We start from the raw sequence: 16,532 nt of genomic DNA on the forward strand, positions 1-16,532 counted from the left end.
GGAGCCAGATAGTGCACAGGGCATCTTGTTTTCGCCTTCGTCGCTCGCTATAATCAGGATACGTTCGTACGCCGGCCACCCATGAATTCTTCAGGAGGGAAGGACAAATCAGCCGTGTCCACCCCCGCTTTGTCAGGCTGCTCAGGGGAAAGCAGGCGATCAGTTGGCGCCGCCGCCGCTCGCTGTCTCCTCCGATCGCAGTTCGGTAGAAGCGCCGCTTTCAGAATCTTCGGCAAAGGGGATTAGCTGCTTTTGTTCACGGCGACGCAGTCTCCAGAGGCGCCCCCACACCAGCGTTCCTTGCGCCTTCTCCGAAAACCAGCGCCTTTGGTCAACGCAGCCCGATGGCGCCTGCCTGACTCGCCTGTCACCTCTGGCTGGGCCTCAAATCACAACAGCGCCCATGTACTGTGCGATGTCAGTGCGTGGTAAAGAGACCCAGGTGGTCGACATTATCCGGAACTCAGTACTACTCCGTCCCTCATAGCCTGAGTCATTTTGGGGCTCTGAACCCCATAAAAACACACAAAACAAATTTTCCGACCGGAGTGGCGAGTGTCCCTTCCCCTCGGAAGTCGCGCGGCGTTCTTTTCACCCCAAAAGTGCGCATTCGGGGATATTGCGGACGAGAAAACGACGAGCGGCGAGCCGACTGAGCAGTGTGCGTACGGTTGCTCGACTGTGCGGATACGCGAGCAAGATGGAGCGAGGTGTATGAAGCTGCGAGTGTGCATTTATCTTGCAAATAAGTTTTCGTTGTATATTTAGTCATCTTTTGTTTTCAACGTACGCGTTCAACCGTTTTTCCAATCAATATGAATGTGCAGCGAGAGCTTGTAATGAAGCACAGAAATGAATTTATCACCCGTGTAATTACGCAATTCGCCCAGAAAAATCCGAGGCGCCTACAGTTGCTGTTCAAGGAAGACTGACTGAGTGACTGTAGTTGCGTGTTTGTGAACATATTGTGCTGTGTGCTGGTCATCAATCCGGGTGAGTCGAGAACCCGTATGCAGCAAGACTGAACACGCTTCTCCACGAAGTGATAGTGTCTTTTTGCATTTATTATTAATTTTAATTGTTACTTCGTTGATAAAATCTAACGTATCTCTCCTAGCCGCGCTTTAATTTGCTGTTTGTAATTTTTCTTTCATGCGTGTATTTTACTTACTTTTTATTTATATATGAATAAATAAATTTACGCCGCAAATAGCGCATTTTTGCTACGAATATACCCCCCCCCCCCCCTCCGGCGCCAACAACCAATGGGGCCCCCCCCTGCAAAAAATTCTGCGGACGCCCTTGACTGCAGTTAATGACCTATATAATTTATTGCTAAGTAAATGATATGAAAGAAAAGGGAAAAATCATGACGCATTCTTTTATGGCAAAGCTAACTTATGGCCCAAAGCTAATTACTACCCAACACGTAACTAACAACGACGTTTGGCATGTGCCATCCTTCCGTACTAATTACGGTCGTCAAATGCTGCGACATATAATTCCAACACTTCTTAATTGGCACAATGAGCCCTTAGGACCTAACGATAGTTTTTTTTTTGTCTTACTGCAAGCTTTCTCCTCTTTTATTCCTTTTTCTTTTGTGAATGTTATTCTTCGTTTTGCATTTTTCAGTGTCTGAGTGTTTTGTGTTAATCTTGCCGACTTCACTTATCTATTACTGCAAGAAGATGTTCACTGATCTTTACTGAATACGATGTTTACCTATGCACTGTAGTCTTTTTTATTGTTCTGTCTGTGTTCTGTTGCTGCCGGTTTTTATGTACGGGGGTGCGCCCCTCCGTCAAGTCAGTCATGGGCTTCTTGGGCGTACCCCTAACATCCCTGATGTTGAAATAAACGTATTTGTATGTATTTGTAAAATGCCGGGTGCTGTCCTAGACAGGGAGTGAGGTCAGCTTCCGCCACTGCTCGCGTGATGCAAGAGACGCTCGTCCTGGTGCCTCTGCTCTTCGTACAGGCTGGGCCCTACGCCCAGGATCTTGGCGCTCCCGTAGCATTCGCCATCCGTGCCGTACATCACTATGTACTGCAAAGAAAAGAAGGAAAAAATCAGGACCTTAAGGGTCACTACTGGACTTTGAGACCAAAAAACAACCCAAAAATCGATTTTCAAAAAATGACATTTATGGAATCTACAACTATTATTTTCAAACTGTAGCAATTTTTTTCCTTCAAGAAATCAACATTTTCACCATAATATTAAACTCAAATCATCGTGTCAGCTGAATTTATGCAGGAGCAGACAATTTAATGGCATGAAAATTTTGGACATCTGGCTGTCTTAGTATGCAGATATCTGAACATCTAGGACAGATAGAGATGTCATATTGTTTGCTAAGGGAAGCTGAAGGCACAGTGTGTGCAATAATTGAAGCAGATTTGTTCAATCGCACTTCGAAAATTTATAATTTCGCAATGTTTATCGATGCATTACATTCACACCTTAGACATTAATATTCCAAGTGCTGTAAAATTACTAATGAGGATAAAACCGAAAAAATGGTCTTGATTATTGCACTCTTTGCTCACTATACTATGTAGCCATGGATTAAAAATGATTTTTTATTGAGCAGTTTTTTTTTTGCACCGAGGTACTAATCAATGACTAAAATTAATTATCTTGGGAACTGAGTAACTTTTGAGGAAGTAATTTCATTGTGAAATCAGTATAAAAAACTGAGCAAGGTGGTACAGTTTCATTAGGATTGGACTAAAAATAAGGAAAATAAGGTCTAAGACCAGTGTACCCCTTTAACATGAGTTTCATTTGCAGTGGAACTACAGTCATGCTCCTGAGACCACTTCTAAGCTATTGGGCAGTTACCTGTTCCCAAAGAATCAAATGCCTTCAAAGGACTGCACCAATACAGTTCAGATATCAACTAGAGTCACTGACCCATGTTTTTGGACTCCCCTAATTTAGACTTTGTCGAAGAATCATCATGCTCCTAATAAGAATGCACGTTAACATATTGACGACTGATATTTTGGACTATGTAGAGCTTGAACAAATGCAGGTTAATGACATCCTAGTCGAAATCAAGAGGAAGAAGTGTACTTCAGCAGGGCATGCAAGGCGAAGGCAAGATAACTGCTGGTCCTTGAGGGTAACGGAGTGGATTCCAAGAGAAGGCAAGCGTAGCAGGGGGAGGGAGAAAGTCAGGTGGGCGGATGAGATTTAAGAAATTTGCGGGAATACGGTGGTTGCAACTGGAGAAGGACAGGGTTAATTGGAGAGACATGGGAGAAGCCTCTGCCCTGCAGTGGACGTAGTCAGGCTGATGATGATGATAATTTTGGACTATGTAGAGCTTGAAGGTTTGATCTTACTGGACTAAATTAGTCACAAGCAACCACTGTTGCTGCAATTAGCCAACTCTTTGCCGGTGTGGTAGGCATACCATCGGATTCAAACAGACTCAATGTGCAGATGGATTGGCTCAGAGAGACGTGGCGAATTCTGCATCTCATTGCTACCACCGCTGCGCAGTGCAGTGGTGTGGTAGCCACTTCCTGTTGAGGTGCTATGCACAGTTTTCCCAAGCAGTGGCACAACAGTGTTGGAAACACCGTCCACAGGGAAGACAGCACATGATTGCATTAGTAATGTGACGGCAGGAGAGTGCTGCCAGTAAGGCTGCTAACCGTAGAAGGCTTCGCACATAAAGGAGGCTTCTACTTATTCCCATATGTTTAGAACTTCTATTTGGGCTAGATGTTTCATTGTACTAGAGATACAGTAGCGCCGAAAAAACACACACACAGCTGAAGAACGACGTAGGACATGCGCACACTTCATCTGACTTTAATCTCTGAAAAGCGAGCAAATATACAGAAACCTGGGCATGCGCAGAAAAAAAACTCATGTATGTGCAATCAACAGAACCATTCAAGAGATGAAATCTCAGCTTTAAAAAGGTTCCCAGAAGTATCGCTGGCACAACTTTTCCCTCTTTTTCTTACGTGGTATGCCTCCAACACCTCCCGTGCCTTACTATAACCCTGTCACTGGGGGTGTGTTGGAGGTGTACCACATAAAAAAAGGAAAAAGTTGTGTCAGCAATACATCTGTGAACCTTTTCAAAAATGAGATTTCATACCTTGAACGGTTCTGCTGATTGCACATGAGGTTTCTTTCTGCGCATGCCTAGGTTTGTGTGTATTTGCTCGCTTTTAAGAGATTAAAGTCAGATGAAGCGAGCGCTTGTCCTATGTCGTTCTTCAGCTGTGTGTGTGTGTTTTTTCGGTGCTACTGTTTTCCTTTCTCGAGTCCCATATGTTGCCTCTATCGATCGATCCAGACGTCTTTCCCTGGGATACCGACTCTGTCCTCACAGTCAAGGGTCGGACAGAATCTTGTCTGGCAAGCGGGGAGCATTGTGGTAGAACAAATAGAACACATACTTGTCAAAGCACGAAGAAAAACGCCGACATTTCATGACCCGCATGTGTCTTTATAACGTTGTGAACATGGATCCTCAAAATCATCGTCTCTTTTCGTTCTTAGGCGAGTGATTGTTTTACCGTATTTACTCACGTAATTTGCGCCCGTGCATAAATTGCACACCCTCAACTGTTTAACTGGATTTCTGATAGAAAACTTTTACTCGCATATTTTACACTCACTCGCGCTGGAGGCCACTTTCCCAGACGAACAGTTGCGTGCGTGCCCGAATCTGAAACTACCGGACCGTTTGCTGTTCGGCTGGCCGCAAGCCAGGGTGCCATTTTATCCCCAATTACCTCCTTTGCCTCCCACTGCTGGCTTCGTGATAGCATCGTTGCGTGCTTATTGCTTTCAGCTGTGTGCGCACCATCATGCCATACTTCATACCATGGGCCGGGGCTGGAAACGGTACGAGTCTTATACTTGGAGTCAACTTTATATTTTCTGGAAAGGCTGGAAATGCGACGTCGACATAAAAGCAGCAATAAATCGGATTCTGCTTTTAGAGATGAAACGCTGATATTATACGAGTACGATGCGTGAATAAATCTAACAGCGCGATTTTGGACTGATTCTAATGTGTCGGCAACATATACTTGGTGCGGATTCCAAATGGGTGACACATATTCGAGTTTTGGCCTAACAAGTGATTTATAACCTAGTAATTTTACCATGTTCTGAGGCGTTTCGCAGATTACGCTTCAGCAAACCAGCTTGCTAGTTACATGTGTGCTCCAAGACAAATCATGAGAGAGGGTTACTCCTAGGTATTTGTAAGACCGCACCAGGTCTGGGGGTGTATTAAGAATTGTGTGAGGGAAACAAAAGGGACTGCGCCGGCGGGAGAAGTACATGCATTTACATTTGTTGTCATTTAGCATTACAGTTAAAACTCGATGTAACGAAGTTGAGGGGAGCCGCAAATCATTTCGTTAAATCGAGAACTTCGTTAAATTGAATGAGGCATTTCTTGGGCACATAATTCGGTACATTTGATTATATGGTATGGCGGCATCCAGAAAGCTACCGCAGCATCATATTTGTGAAGCGTAAATGCTCCCAAAATGAAACTGCGGACCGCGGAAACGACTGGTGCCGCTAGAGCGTATGAAAAGAAACAGCAAAAATTCTTACTCAACAAGAAAGGCACGAGGTGACTACAAATTTATTTTTCAGCAAAGAAGTCGGTGATCTTTGCCTGTGTGGGCTTCGTGAGCAATGGCCGCACCGATTTCTCGTAGGTCTGAAGTGCGCCCAGCGCGTCTTCTGTCCCCTCGTGTGCTCCGGCAAAATGCCGCAGCAGATCGAGAGCATCCATCACCTGACCCGATGTCGGCACGGGAGCTTCGGCACCTGCAGGGTCTTCGTCAGCGTCTTCAGCCGTCACTCCCTCCACGCTTTTCTACAAGCCGCAACATATCGGCATCAGTCAAAACTTCCGTTGTGACTGCATTTGCGTCGGCGTTCACGTAGTCGGAGAAACTTATGTCTATGGGCACTTCCCCCACTTAGCGAAGGTGTTCCCAGGCATCTTCATCCTCGTGCACGGCGCTCGCGCAGTCCGGACCAGCTTCGGCAGTTTCAGGGCCTAGTGTACCGAAACCGGCAGTCCTGAAGCAGTTGACAATTATTGATGGCCTCAATGCTCTCCAGGCTGCTGCCACCGTCTCAACCGCCATAAAAATATCTATTTTTGTCTCGCGCTTCAGCTCCAGGTTGAGGAGAACTCTGTCAACAACTCGACGCTTGTATGCGCACTTCACGCTATTAATTATACCTTGATCCAAGGGCTGAACCACGGACGTTGCGTTTGGGGGGAAGTAGCGAAGCTCCACGCTGATCAGCTCGACCTCTGCAATGTAGTGGGCCGTGCAGTTATCTAGTAACAGGCACACTTTCCTTTTCTGGCGACACATGTTGATGCCAAATTCCTTGAGCCATGTAGCGCAACTGGCACGCGACATGCAAGCCTTTTAGTTGGCAACGTACTTCCCACGAAGCTTTTCGGTGCCTTTAAAACATCACGGCCTCGCACTCTTTCCAATGACAAGCGGATCTTGTTTGTCGGTACCATCCATGTTGACGCATAGCAAAAGAGTCAGCCTTTGTTTGCTGTGTTTGCCGCTGTGGCATGCCTGCCCCTTCAGGGCGAGTGTTTTTTTTTAGGCAGCATTTGGGAGAAGAGACCGCTCTCATCGGCCTTGTAGACATCACTGGGGGCATATTTTCCCAGAATGTCGGGCACGTTTTCAGACTGCCAGTCGCCGACTACAGCCATGCTTACGCTGCTCGCTTCACTGCTGAGCACTTTCCCAACGATGCCGTGTCGTTCCTTGAAGTGCGACAGCCAGCCGGGTCTTGCCTTGAATTTGTTGTTGCCCAGCAAGCACGTGAAAGAGCGAGCTTTTTGTTGGAGTAGGTCTCCACTCATGGGAATATTCTTCGCCCGCAAATCCATAAATCATGCGAAGAGGGCTTCTTCCATTTTGCCTTCAGGAGTAGTCTTCAGCGTTTTTTTGCGCGAGAGTCTAGCGTTTTTTTGCGCAAGAGATTCTCCGACGAAGTGGCGCGGATGATATCATCTTTCCCTTTCAATATTGTGGAGAGAGTACTCGCTGGAATGCCATGTGCTGCAGCCACGTCACATTACTTCTGTCCACTTCTGTCCTACACAGATGTGTACGCCCAACACAGAGGAAGAGCTGCTATGAAAACGATTCTGAGGCCAACGGATGGCTACTGGGTTGGCTTGTCCCGGCTATAGGGTTGGCTACGAAGAATTTGGTCATGGTTGTGAGACCGTCTTTGGCATGCGTGAGCTCAAATATGCTTGGGTGGATTCAAAATCTTTGGCCTTTGTGCCGTTTTAACGAGGGTAACAAGTAAGCAGTGTTTCAATTAAGCGAAAAATTTTCCTACTGCTGACATAAGAAACCAACCAAACAACCCTACTTAATTTTGTTTATCCATAATTTTCATTTAACTGAGTTTCGTTTATTGGGTGTCGACTGTATACGTGGAATGGCTGTGTAATTATTTATTTATTTATTTATTTATTTATTACCTCAAAGGCCCCGGTTGTGGGGCATTACATGGGGGATGGGCGGATTACATGCAGATTATATAAAGATTACAGAGTACATAAAGATCAGGATACATAAAGATTACAGGATAATCTTGGCATGAATTGTTGCTAATGTTTTTGTCTACATCTATCATAACCGAGAGGACATCTTTTTTGTTAGGACTTTGTCTGGAGCATTCCAACTCATCGTTCGTGTAGTACTCACACGCCGCAGATATGCACTCGGGGCTCACCCTGTGCCTAGAAAGCATCCGGTCTGTACCACATGCCATGATTGTCTTTCAATTTCCTGGACTTGTCGATCAGGTATATCGATGCTTCTAGAATAAGCTTCTTAATCCCATTTTTTGCCAGTGTTGATGGCAGGAGAGTGACAAACTGACACCGTTCCCGGGGTGCGTTTATGCTGCATAGGCTTGCCTAAAGCTTTTGATCCACTGCGCGCACAAGGCGCACCTTTCTTTGGCCGAACTTCCCGATGCATCACCTTGGCTGCAGGCCCGGCGTGTCTGGCAGTGGACGCCTGCTGCACCTCCCTTTGTTGCCCCTTGATGCAAGCAGGCCTGTCCAGACTTCTCATTGCGCCTGGCAGTTTCAACGAGGACACGTCGGCAGTCGCAATGCTCTGGCTGACAACGGTGATTTCTTCTTCAGGGGGCAACAAAATGTCATCACAAAACTCTGCTTTCCGTGAAAATATTTCACTGCAGAAGTAGTGAAAGCATGGGTAGCACAAGTAGTCCATCTCACTGACATTCACAGCTCTTTCAGAAGTTGCTTCAAAATGTTGACGTCCAGGTCGGTGACGCTGCGAAAATTTCACTTTTTCGCAATGAGCTTCCTGTGCTTGGAAAGGTAATTTGCACAGAACACTCGATCAGCGCTATACTTTGTCATCATGAGCCCGTGAGCAGCACACGCAGTAAGAGCAAAACACAAGCCCGCCTCTCGCTCATCTGCGATGGAAGTGAACATCTGAAAACCAATAGGAAGTGTTGTGCCCGGGCTCCCTTCCGCCCCAAGTGGATTAGAACGCGTCTGGCGCAGCCACTGTGGTGACAGCAAGCCTCCTCTGCAATCAGTCAGCACCAGTTTGGCTGGTGCAACCTCTGTCAACTTGATGAAAATTGCCCCCAAGGTCTGCCGTATTGGACCACCCAGAGAGGACCCGGGCGTCTATCGCTCCAATCTTCATGCTGGGCAGAGTCACAGTGCGCCATCGTCAACAGAAAAGAATGTCACGCGTACCTCTGAGCATAAAAGGCCTCTTTTTTGGTGGTTCTTCGGCGTGCTGAGCAACGCGGTGGCGAGTGAGCGTGCATTCTCCCCTTCCACCGCGACCATCTGTGGGGACAAAGGACCTGTTTCTGCCAGTTTCCATGTGCCTGCCTAGAGGACGCCAAAACGAACTCTCAAAGCGTCGCCTAGCAAAATGACCGTCTGGGGTGCGTGGGCGTATGCGTAGCAGCCCCGCTCTCATGGCCGCTGCAGAGCCCGAATCATCTCGATATTGACGCCCTCGATGCCACCGAGACCTTTTCAAGGCAAGAAATCAAATGTATCATTATTTGCCAATCCTTGCTCAAGGGTCTCATTCGAGAGGTCGTAACTACTAGGGACACAAAATTATGCAACATGTTTTTATTGATTGCTAAATCTGATATATAGGAGAATCTGTGGACAAAGTTTAAAAAATATAAAAAGTTTTTTCTAACTGTCGTAACAAGTTTTCATTGTTTTGCGTTTTCTTAAAGTCAGCGCGATCATATCTCTTTGTCGAAAAGACAAATAAATAAAAACTTCAGCAGTTTGATAGGTGTCTGCAAGATGATATCGCATAATTACTGACACTCTGCTGCAAGCTGTTTTTAATATAATGACCCGCAAACTAGATAAAAAAACGTTATTTGGGCGGATTTTGAAGAAATGTATAGAAACTGCTATCGCTTGCAGACAGACAAAAATAATGGAGGACAAATAAATAAACCCACATATTTACCAGACAATTTCCAGGTGCCTAACTTTAATATATTTTATGTAATTCATAACCAAAGTTGGCCAAAACAGTAGAGCATTGCAGCGTGGAACTCCACTTCTACGTCATTTATAATTTCGCATGCTTCGAAAAAATTTTTTGGGGGAAAATCAGTCACAGATTGCTCCTTTCTAGTGATTAGGCAACAATATATAAAAAATTTCAAATAAATTGATGAGGTTGACCAGTCACCGTTTGTTCGATCTTACATGGAACCACCCAACGTCGCAGCATTCGTCTCGACACAGTGTTACTAACCTAGAATCGTCTCTCGACCTTGAACCATTAGCACTCCGCAGAAAAATATCAATTCTTTGTCTTTTACACAAACTGTATTTTAACCTCCCTGCACTACGCTAAACTTTATCTGCTCCCTTACGCTCATCTTGCCGATTATTCAACTCCCTCAGCATTCAGCGGTTGCATGGTTCATGCAATGCTTTTTTCCTTCCCATCGCCATAGAAGAATGGAACAGCCTTCCTGAAACCGTTGTCATCGAATCTAATCCCACCAGATTTAGGCAGCTACTAGCAGACCACTTGAACCAACTATAGCTACTTCCCTTGCACTGCTCTGCCTGCAACTTGAACTGCTTGTGTCATTGCATCACCCCCCACAAGTGTTTTCCCACTTATATAATTTCTGCACATTTTAATGTTTAATTTTATACACTACTGCTCTGTCATATATTTTCTGTACCATTTGGATTACCAGACGTTAATTTCACGTCAAACTTGTTATTCTTGTTATGCTTTTTTATGTTCCCATGCCTTTGTATAACTGCTTCACACCACTGTCTCCCCCCCCTTATGTAATGTCCCAGACGGGATCTTTAAGGGTACAATAAATGATGATGATGATATGTACACATGCTTGAAAGCACACACATGCTGCTGTTTTCTGAATAAAATGTCGGCTGACAGTGAGTGCCCGTGTGGTGTCCTCCTTCCCCCCCCCCCCACCTGTCCAATGGCGATGGCCCTGTGGTGGTCGTCCAGGTGGACCTGCAGGCGTCCCTTCCCCTCCTCTGGGTGCACAGTGCACCAGGCCAGGTTGTTGCGGTGCTGCGTCCGGAACAGGCAGCGCAGGGAGGGTCCCACACCGTCAGCACTGCACCAGGGCGGCTCCCGGCAGATCCAGTGCGGCTCGCCCGTGTACAGCGTGCGCCAGTACAGGGCTGGGTGGTGCTGGCCTGGAACCTGCACCACATCATCATGAACATCATCATCATCAGCCTGACTACGCCCACTGCAGGAGAAAGGCATCTTCCATGTCTCTCCAACTAACCCTGTCCTTTGCCAACTACGGCCACCCTATCCCCGCGAACTTCTTTAATATCATCCGCCCACATAACTTTCTGCCGCACCCTGCTACGCTTGCCTTCCCTTGGAATATCCACTCCGTTACCCTTAAGGACCAGCGGTTATCCTGCCTTCGCATTACATGCCCTGCCCAACTTCCATTTATAAAGACCACCTCTACAGATCTGTTGCACCAGAATATGCCCATCAAAATCTGTTAGGTCCCTTTAACGAGTGCTCATGACCAGTTGCCCTGACTAGTATATTGCACATGTATGAAAACATTCCCAGACACTGAACACCCAGCCCACCGTAAAATGCGACAGCACTGCGCAGCAACAATAATTCATTTCTTAGTTCATGTACCCTGCTGTTTTGTGCGATTTGCAATATGCTGTAGAGCAAATCTCACGCTGTTTCATGTGATTTTCTACATGCCTATGGGATGGGACTCCCAAGCACCTTTTTTTGATGATGGTTAAGTGGCCATGCATTAAAATTTCAGCTTCCACATGCAAGTAAATTGGAAATTGAAAAATTGGTTTCTCTGAGGAAAGAACCGTGCCGTAAGGGAAGGGAGGAAGGTGGGAGTGAAAGAAGAAAGAGAGGAAGAGGTGGCGTAGTGGAGGTCCCTGGAATAATTTTGGATCTTTGCCCTTCTTCTTCTTCTTTTCTTTGACTAACTTATGCACTATCCAAGATGATGAAGACAGCAAAGTGCAGTGCGAGAGACTGGCAGTCTATCACACGGGATGGAGACCAGCAGTGATGGCGTAGTGGTCGAATTCAGTGGCCAGAGAGACTCATCTGTACGGACTGCCACAGGTTTAGATCCCATTCCCTTTGTTTCCTTCTCTGTTGCTGTTTCTTATTTCACACCCTGTCTGAGTGTGACACTCCACGCCGCCTTTGGGCCAACGAGCTAGTTATCCACAATGAAGTTAGCGCCAAAAACAAGGACCAGAGTAGGAGAGAAGACACAGTACGAGCAATTTTTCGCAACTAAAACTTCAATGGGAGAACACATGATACATAAACCCATCCCGTGAAGTAAAGCTAGTTATGCTATCGCATAATAAATGGCTGAGGTAAAAAATGGCTGAGGCTTAACTTAGTTCACCCTGGTCAGATGCGAAGCATATTGATGGCTAGGCTTGGTAATACATGGCTTTCCTTGGTTGAATACTTGGTCATTTTAATACAACCACTAGAAGCCTTCCTCGTGGGGGAAGACAACGGCATGGCTACAGCGGAACGCCGACTAACCCCGAGACGCGCGTTGGGTGAGCGCCTGGATTGCCACAGAAGCCGCGTCTGCCTGCCGGTGGAGCGAGCGTTTCACCTACACCGAGTGTGAACGCGCGTTCGAAATGCGCGGGAGTGTGACGTCACCATACCACGTGATTCACACGGCGTGCAACCGCAGCGACGGCACAAGTTGGAGCCCCGTTTGTCCACTGTCGTGACGTCATCGTGTCACGTGGTGTGACGTCATGTATCACGTGATTTGGAGGCGCATAACCACGGTGAAGGGCTGAAGTGGTAGCTAAAGTAGTATGCTTCGCATAATATGCACTTGTCAGCATGCAATCGCTTTTGATTGTCCTCCGTAGTTGTGCCAATGTGATGACTTGGCAGCTAGGAATGGTCTGCCTAACCAGTCTGGTAGTCCCAATAACTAATGGAGTTGGCAACAGGTGGACACCCCAAGGCCTCCACTGTTCAAATGTACAATTCTTTGAAAGAAGAAAAGAATTCAGTGGCACTCCAAAAAGATAATGAGGGCCCGTACATGGACCCCAACATCCCAGCCCCCTTCCCAAGATACTTTTCGTTAATTTTTTTTTTTTCCAACAGTGGCAGCTGGGCAGGCTAGTGCAGTTCACGACAGAAAAGGCCAAGGCCTCCACCAGGCAGCAAGAGAATGTAAGACATGCGTGAATGAAACTCCTCTGCCTTTTGTGGAGCCAAATGCCTTTCATGACTGTGCCTTTCATTAGGCTGCCCAGTTAAGGGGGGACAAGGGCCTTAAAACTAACTTTCTTAATTTATGGCTAGAGTCTTATGAAATTTTGCACACAGATGCGTTTTTCTATTCTGATTCCAAATATGTAATCACAATAATCCGTCAGTGGAACGCTTTGCCTTCTGACGCTGTGGAATGCCCGCCTGTCGAACCTTTCTTATCAAAATTGAAGTGCATAAGTTAACTCAACCTGAGCGTTTTGGGTTCCCGCTATTGATATTACTTTGTGGTTGGCATTCTTGTGATTGCTGACAGATCAGCGTATGTCTACTGTTAGTGTTTATCTCCTAAAGCGTGCTATTGATGCCAGTGTTCTTGTGTTACGTGCCAGTGTTGCTTCTATATGCCTGAACAGTGCGAGCTTGTACAAAGCATTTTTCTTTCTTATTTTTCTTTTTTTCTTTTCTTCTCGGTGTTAATCTGCTCAAGCAGGCGGATGACACCACTGTTATCATTATCATGTCTCGTCGCGCTTTTTTTTCTTCACCATGTATGCTCACTCCTGCCAAAGGCCTTCTGCGAAGGCTGGCAGTACCTCTGAAATAAATTGCGCTGGTGGTCTTAGATCTTACAAAGCCTAGAGTGTAATTAGGTAATTTCTTAACCAGCTTTCATGAACTTTCTCACTGCATTTTGTTGCTTTTATTTACATGAATTGATAGCCACAGAGTTCCCATACCCGATGACATTCTTTGGTTTTCTCTAAAAGCATGTGATCCTGATATACTGTGTCGAGAGTAAAAGGCCACAGTATATGACAGTGCAGTTTGTTAAGCTAATTGTAAATTGCTATTTATATGTGGCCTAAACAAAAAAAAATAAGAATGCCATCGGGTATGGAAATCCACTGACTCTCAATTCATGTAATTAAAAGCAACCAAATGCAATGAGAAAGTTCACTGAAGCTGTGTATGAAATTACTTAATTACTCTCTAGAATTCAAGATAACTTTTGATCTAAGACCACAGCCTCAATTATGATTATATATTTGGAATCAAAAGAGAAAAATGCAAATGTGTGCAAAATTTCCAGAGATTCTATCCATATATAAAAAGGTCAGTTTTAAGGCCCTTGTCCCCCCTTGAGAGAGACCAACTGGAATTGACTGGAAGCAATCCGATTCCAGCTGGTTCCCCAAACTGTGTTTTGGCCGGTTCCTATAAGTTTTTTTTTTTTGACTGGGTAATTTCTATCAGGAGGCACTCTGAGCACAAGCAAACACTGTGCTTAAAGTTAGCCCTATCCACTGCCGCCAGCGTGGAGAAGAATGCGAAGCTGGCATTCACTGCCTCTGCTGGGTACGGTGGCACACCAACAGGGAGTTTCTTTATTTCTTTATTTAGGAGTTTCTTTATTTAAAACTCCGTTTTAACGGAGTTTCTTTATATCTGCACAGAACAGATACATTTTTTTTAATGGTCTTTTTGGCCTTTTAGTGCATTTTGTTCACTCGCTGTCATCTCATAGTGTTATTTGTTTCTCTTGTACTGCTTGTTCACGTCATCCTTTCAATCGCCCTTCCACTTGTCTTTTTTTACCATTTTTCGTTTTCATTTTTTGTTGCCTCCTAGGTTCACCCTTGCCATCATGTGTCTTCAGTAGAGTTAGTTCTTGGGCTGGCTGGTGTACTTGATTTACACTCACAGTTTTCCAGCGCAATGGCACACGGCCAAGGAAAAGAGGCAGCAAGAGGAGAAGGACGAACACAGCGCTGACTGTCAACTGTTTATTTAGGGACGCACACTCTGCTTAAATACACTCAGACCAGCACAGGCGCACACCGCGCAAGGTAAACAGGAAAAAAAACAACTCATGTCATCTTTATCGCAAAAACTTTTAAAGGAACATCTTTTCTGCAGGAACATCTTTTTGTATGCTACAGAAAAGATGTTGGTCAAATGTTTTAGGGGAATCCCCCAAGGTGGAGTAAATTTTTCTTTTTTACGAATTTTTCTTTAACTACGAAGTTTCTGAGAAAGCTGTATAGCTTTCCTTTGTAGCCGTGAGGCTGCGCTTGGGTGGATGCCAATCAGTAATTACTCCCTTATTAGAAAAGATGTTCCTTTCAAAGTTTTTGCGATAAAGATGTGAAACGAGTTTTTTTCCTGTTTACCTTGCACGGTGTGCCCCTGCGCTGGTCTGAGTGTATTCAAGCTGTGCGTGCGTCACTAAATAAACAGTTGACAGTCAGCGCTGCGTTCGTCTTTCTTCTCTCCCTGCCTCTCTTCATTGGCCTGTGCCGTTGCGCTGGAAAACTCTGAGTGTAAATCATGTGCCTTTTCAGCTTTAGTCTGTTATCTTTCGGTCGCGTGCAAACCCAACAGCTGTCTTCCCGCCGTCGCCTTTGCGCGGCTTGCCGGCCTCCTGCGTTGTTTCTCCTCTTTCCCTTGCTCCCGCCTCAGGCGGTGGAGAGGCGGCTGGGTGACTAATCACTGTCATTTAGCCACAGCTCCGCCCTGGCTCCCCAAGGGCCTTTGCCATTGGCCCCTTTTGGCGGGAATCCGGGACCCGCTCTGGGCGGCCGCGCACCGCGCGACCGTCCGAGCGGGGCCCAGAGAGAGAGATCCCTCCGAGACAGCGTAAGGTGCGTACGTTACTGTTTGTCCGTGCCGGCCTTGCCGCTCGGACCAGTGCTTACTCGAGCTCGCCCGCACGTGTCCTCTGACCTGCAGCGGCTCGAGCCTGTCCAGCGGGGTCCAGCGACCTCTGACAGGCGTACCTTGTGTTGATTGCCCACTCTCTCTCGCAACCGGCCCAACGGTCGACACGAGAGAGAGATCACAGCACTGCCGCGGGGACATTCTCCTGCAGCGGCGTGTTAGCGGCGCGCATTGCTCGAGTCGCTTCGTGCGCGCAGCGGAGCCTTGCTCCTCGCGCGCCCCCGGGACAGGGTGACGATTGAGTGTGCGTGTACAGCTGGAGGACGACGTGAATAAACGTCTCCTTTGTGAACTTGGAGGCCTATTTCTTTGCGGCGAATCGCTCTCCTCCCAGTGGAGGTTGAGTGCACCGCATCGGTGTCCCAGTGTGTGTGTGTGGTGACGGCTGATCGGGGCCCTTGGCTCGCGCGAAGCTCGAACCCGCGGTGGGTGGTGGCCTGTGTCCACTTAGAAACCCACAACTGGCGCCCCACGTTGGGCGCCAGTTGTGGGTTTCTAAGTGGACACAGGCCACCACCCACCGCGGGTTCGAGCTTCGCGCGAGCCAAGGGCCCCGATCAGCCGTCACCACACACACACTGGGACACCGATGCGGTGCACTCAACCTCCGCTGGGAGGAGAGCGATTCGCCGCAAAGAAATAGGCCTCCAAGTTCACCAAGGAGACGTTTATTCACATCGTCCTTCAGCAGTACACACACACTCAACAGTCACCCCGTCCCGGGGGCGCGCGAGGAGCAAGGCTCCGCTGCGCGCACGAAGCGACTCGAGCAATGTGCGCCGCTAGCACGCCGCTGCAGGAGAATGTCCCAGCGGCAGTGCTGTGATCTCTCTCTCGTGTCGACCGTTGGGCCGGTTGCGAGAGAGAGTGGGCATTCAACGCAAGGTACGCCTGTCAGAGGTCGCTGGACCCCGCTGGACAGGCTCGAGCCGCTGCAGGTCAGAGGACACGTG

At 47.0% G+C, this 16,532-nt stretch overlaps 1 protein-coding gene across 2 annotated transcripts in view; it reads right to left on the reverse strand.

Moving 5' to 3' along the window:
* Nucleotides 1–1,759: 1,759 nt before the first annotated feature.
* Nucleotides 1,760–16,532, reverse strand: part of LOC149337794 (mitochondrial tRNA-specific 2-thiouridylase 1) — a 53,728-nt gene continuing 38,955 nt past the window's right edge. For both annotated transcript variants that reach the window (XM_089553526.1, XM_089553528.1), the window contains 2 exons: nucleotides 10,555–10,791; nucleotides 1,760–2,050 (listed from right to left, as the gene is read on the reverse strand). In XM_089553526.1, coding sequence (XP_089409652.1) covers nucleotides 1,916–2,050; nucleotides 10,555–10,791 — 372 coding nt within the window. In that variant the 3' untranslated portion in view covers nucleotides 1,760–1,915. The remainder of the gene's footprint in view (nucleotides 2,051–10,554; nucleotides 10,792–16,532) is intronic.

The sequence above is a fragment of the Amblyomma mixtum genome, chromosome 7, assembly GCF_055824585.1.
Source record: "Amblyomma mixtum isolate Tamu chromosome 7, ASM5582458v1, whole genome shotgun sequence".
Taxonomy (NCBI): Eukaryota; Metazoa; Arthropoda; class Arachnida; order Ixodida; family Ixodidae; genus Amblyomma; species Amblyomma mixtum.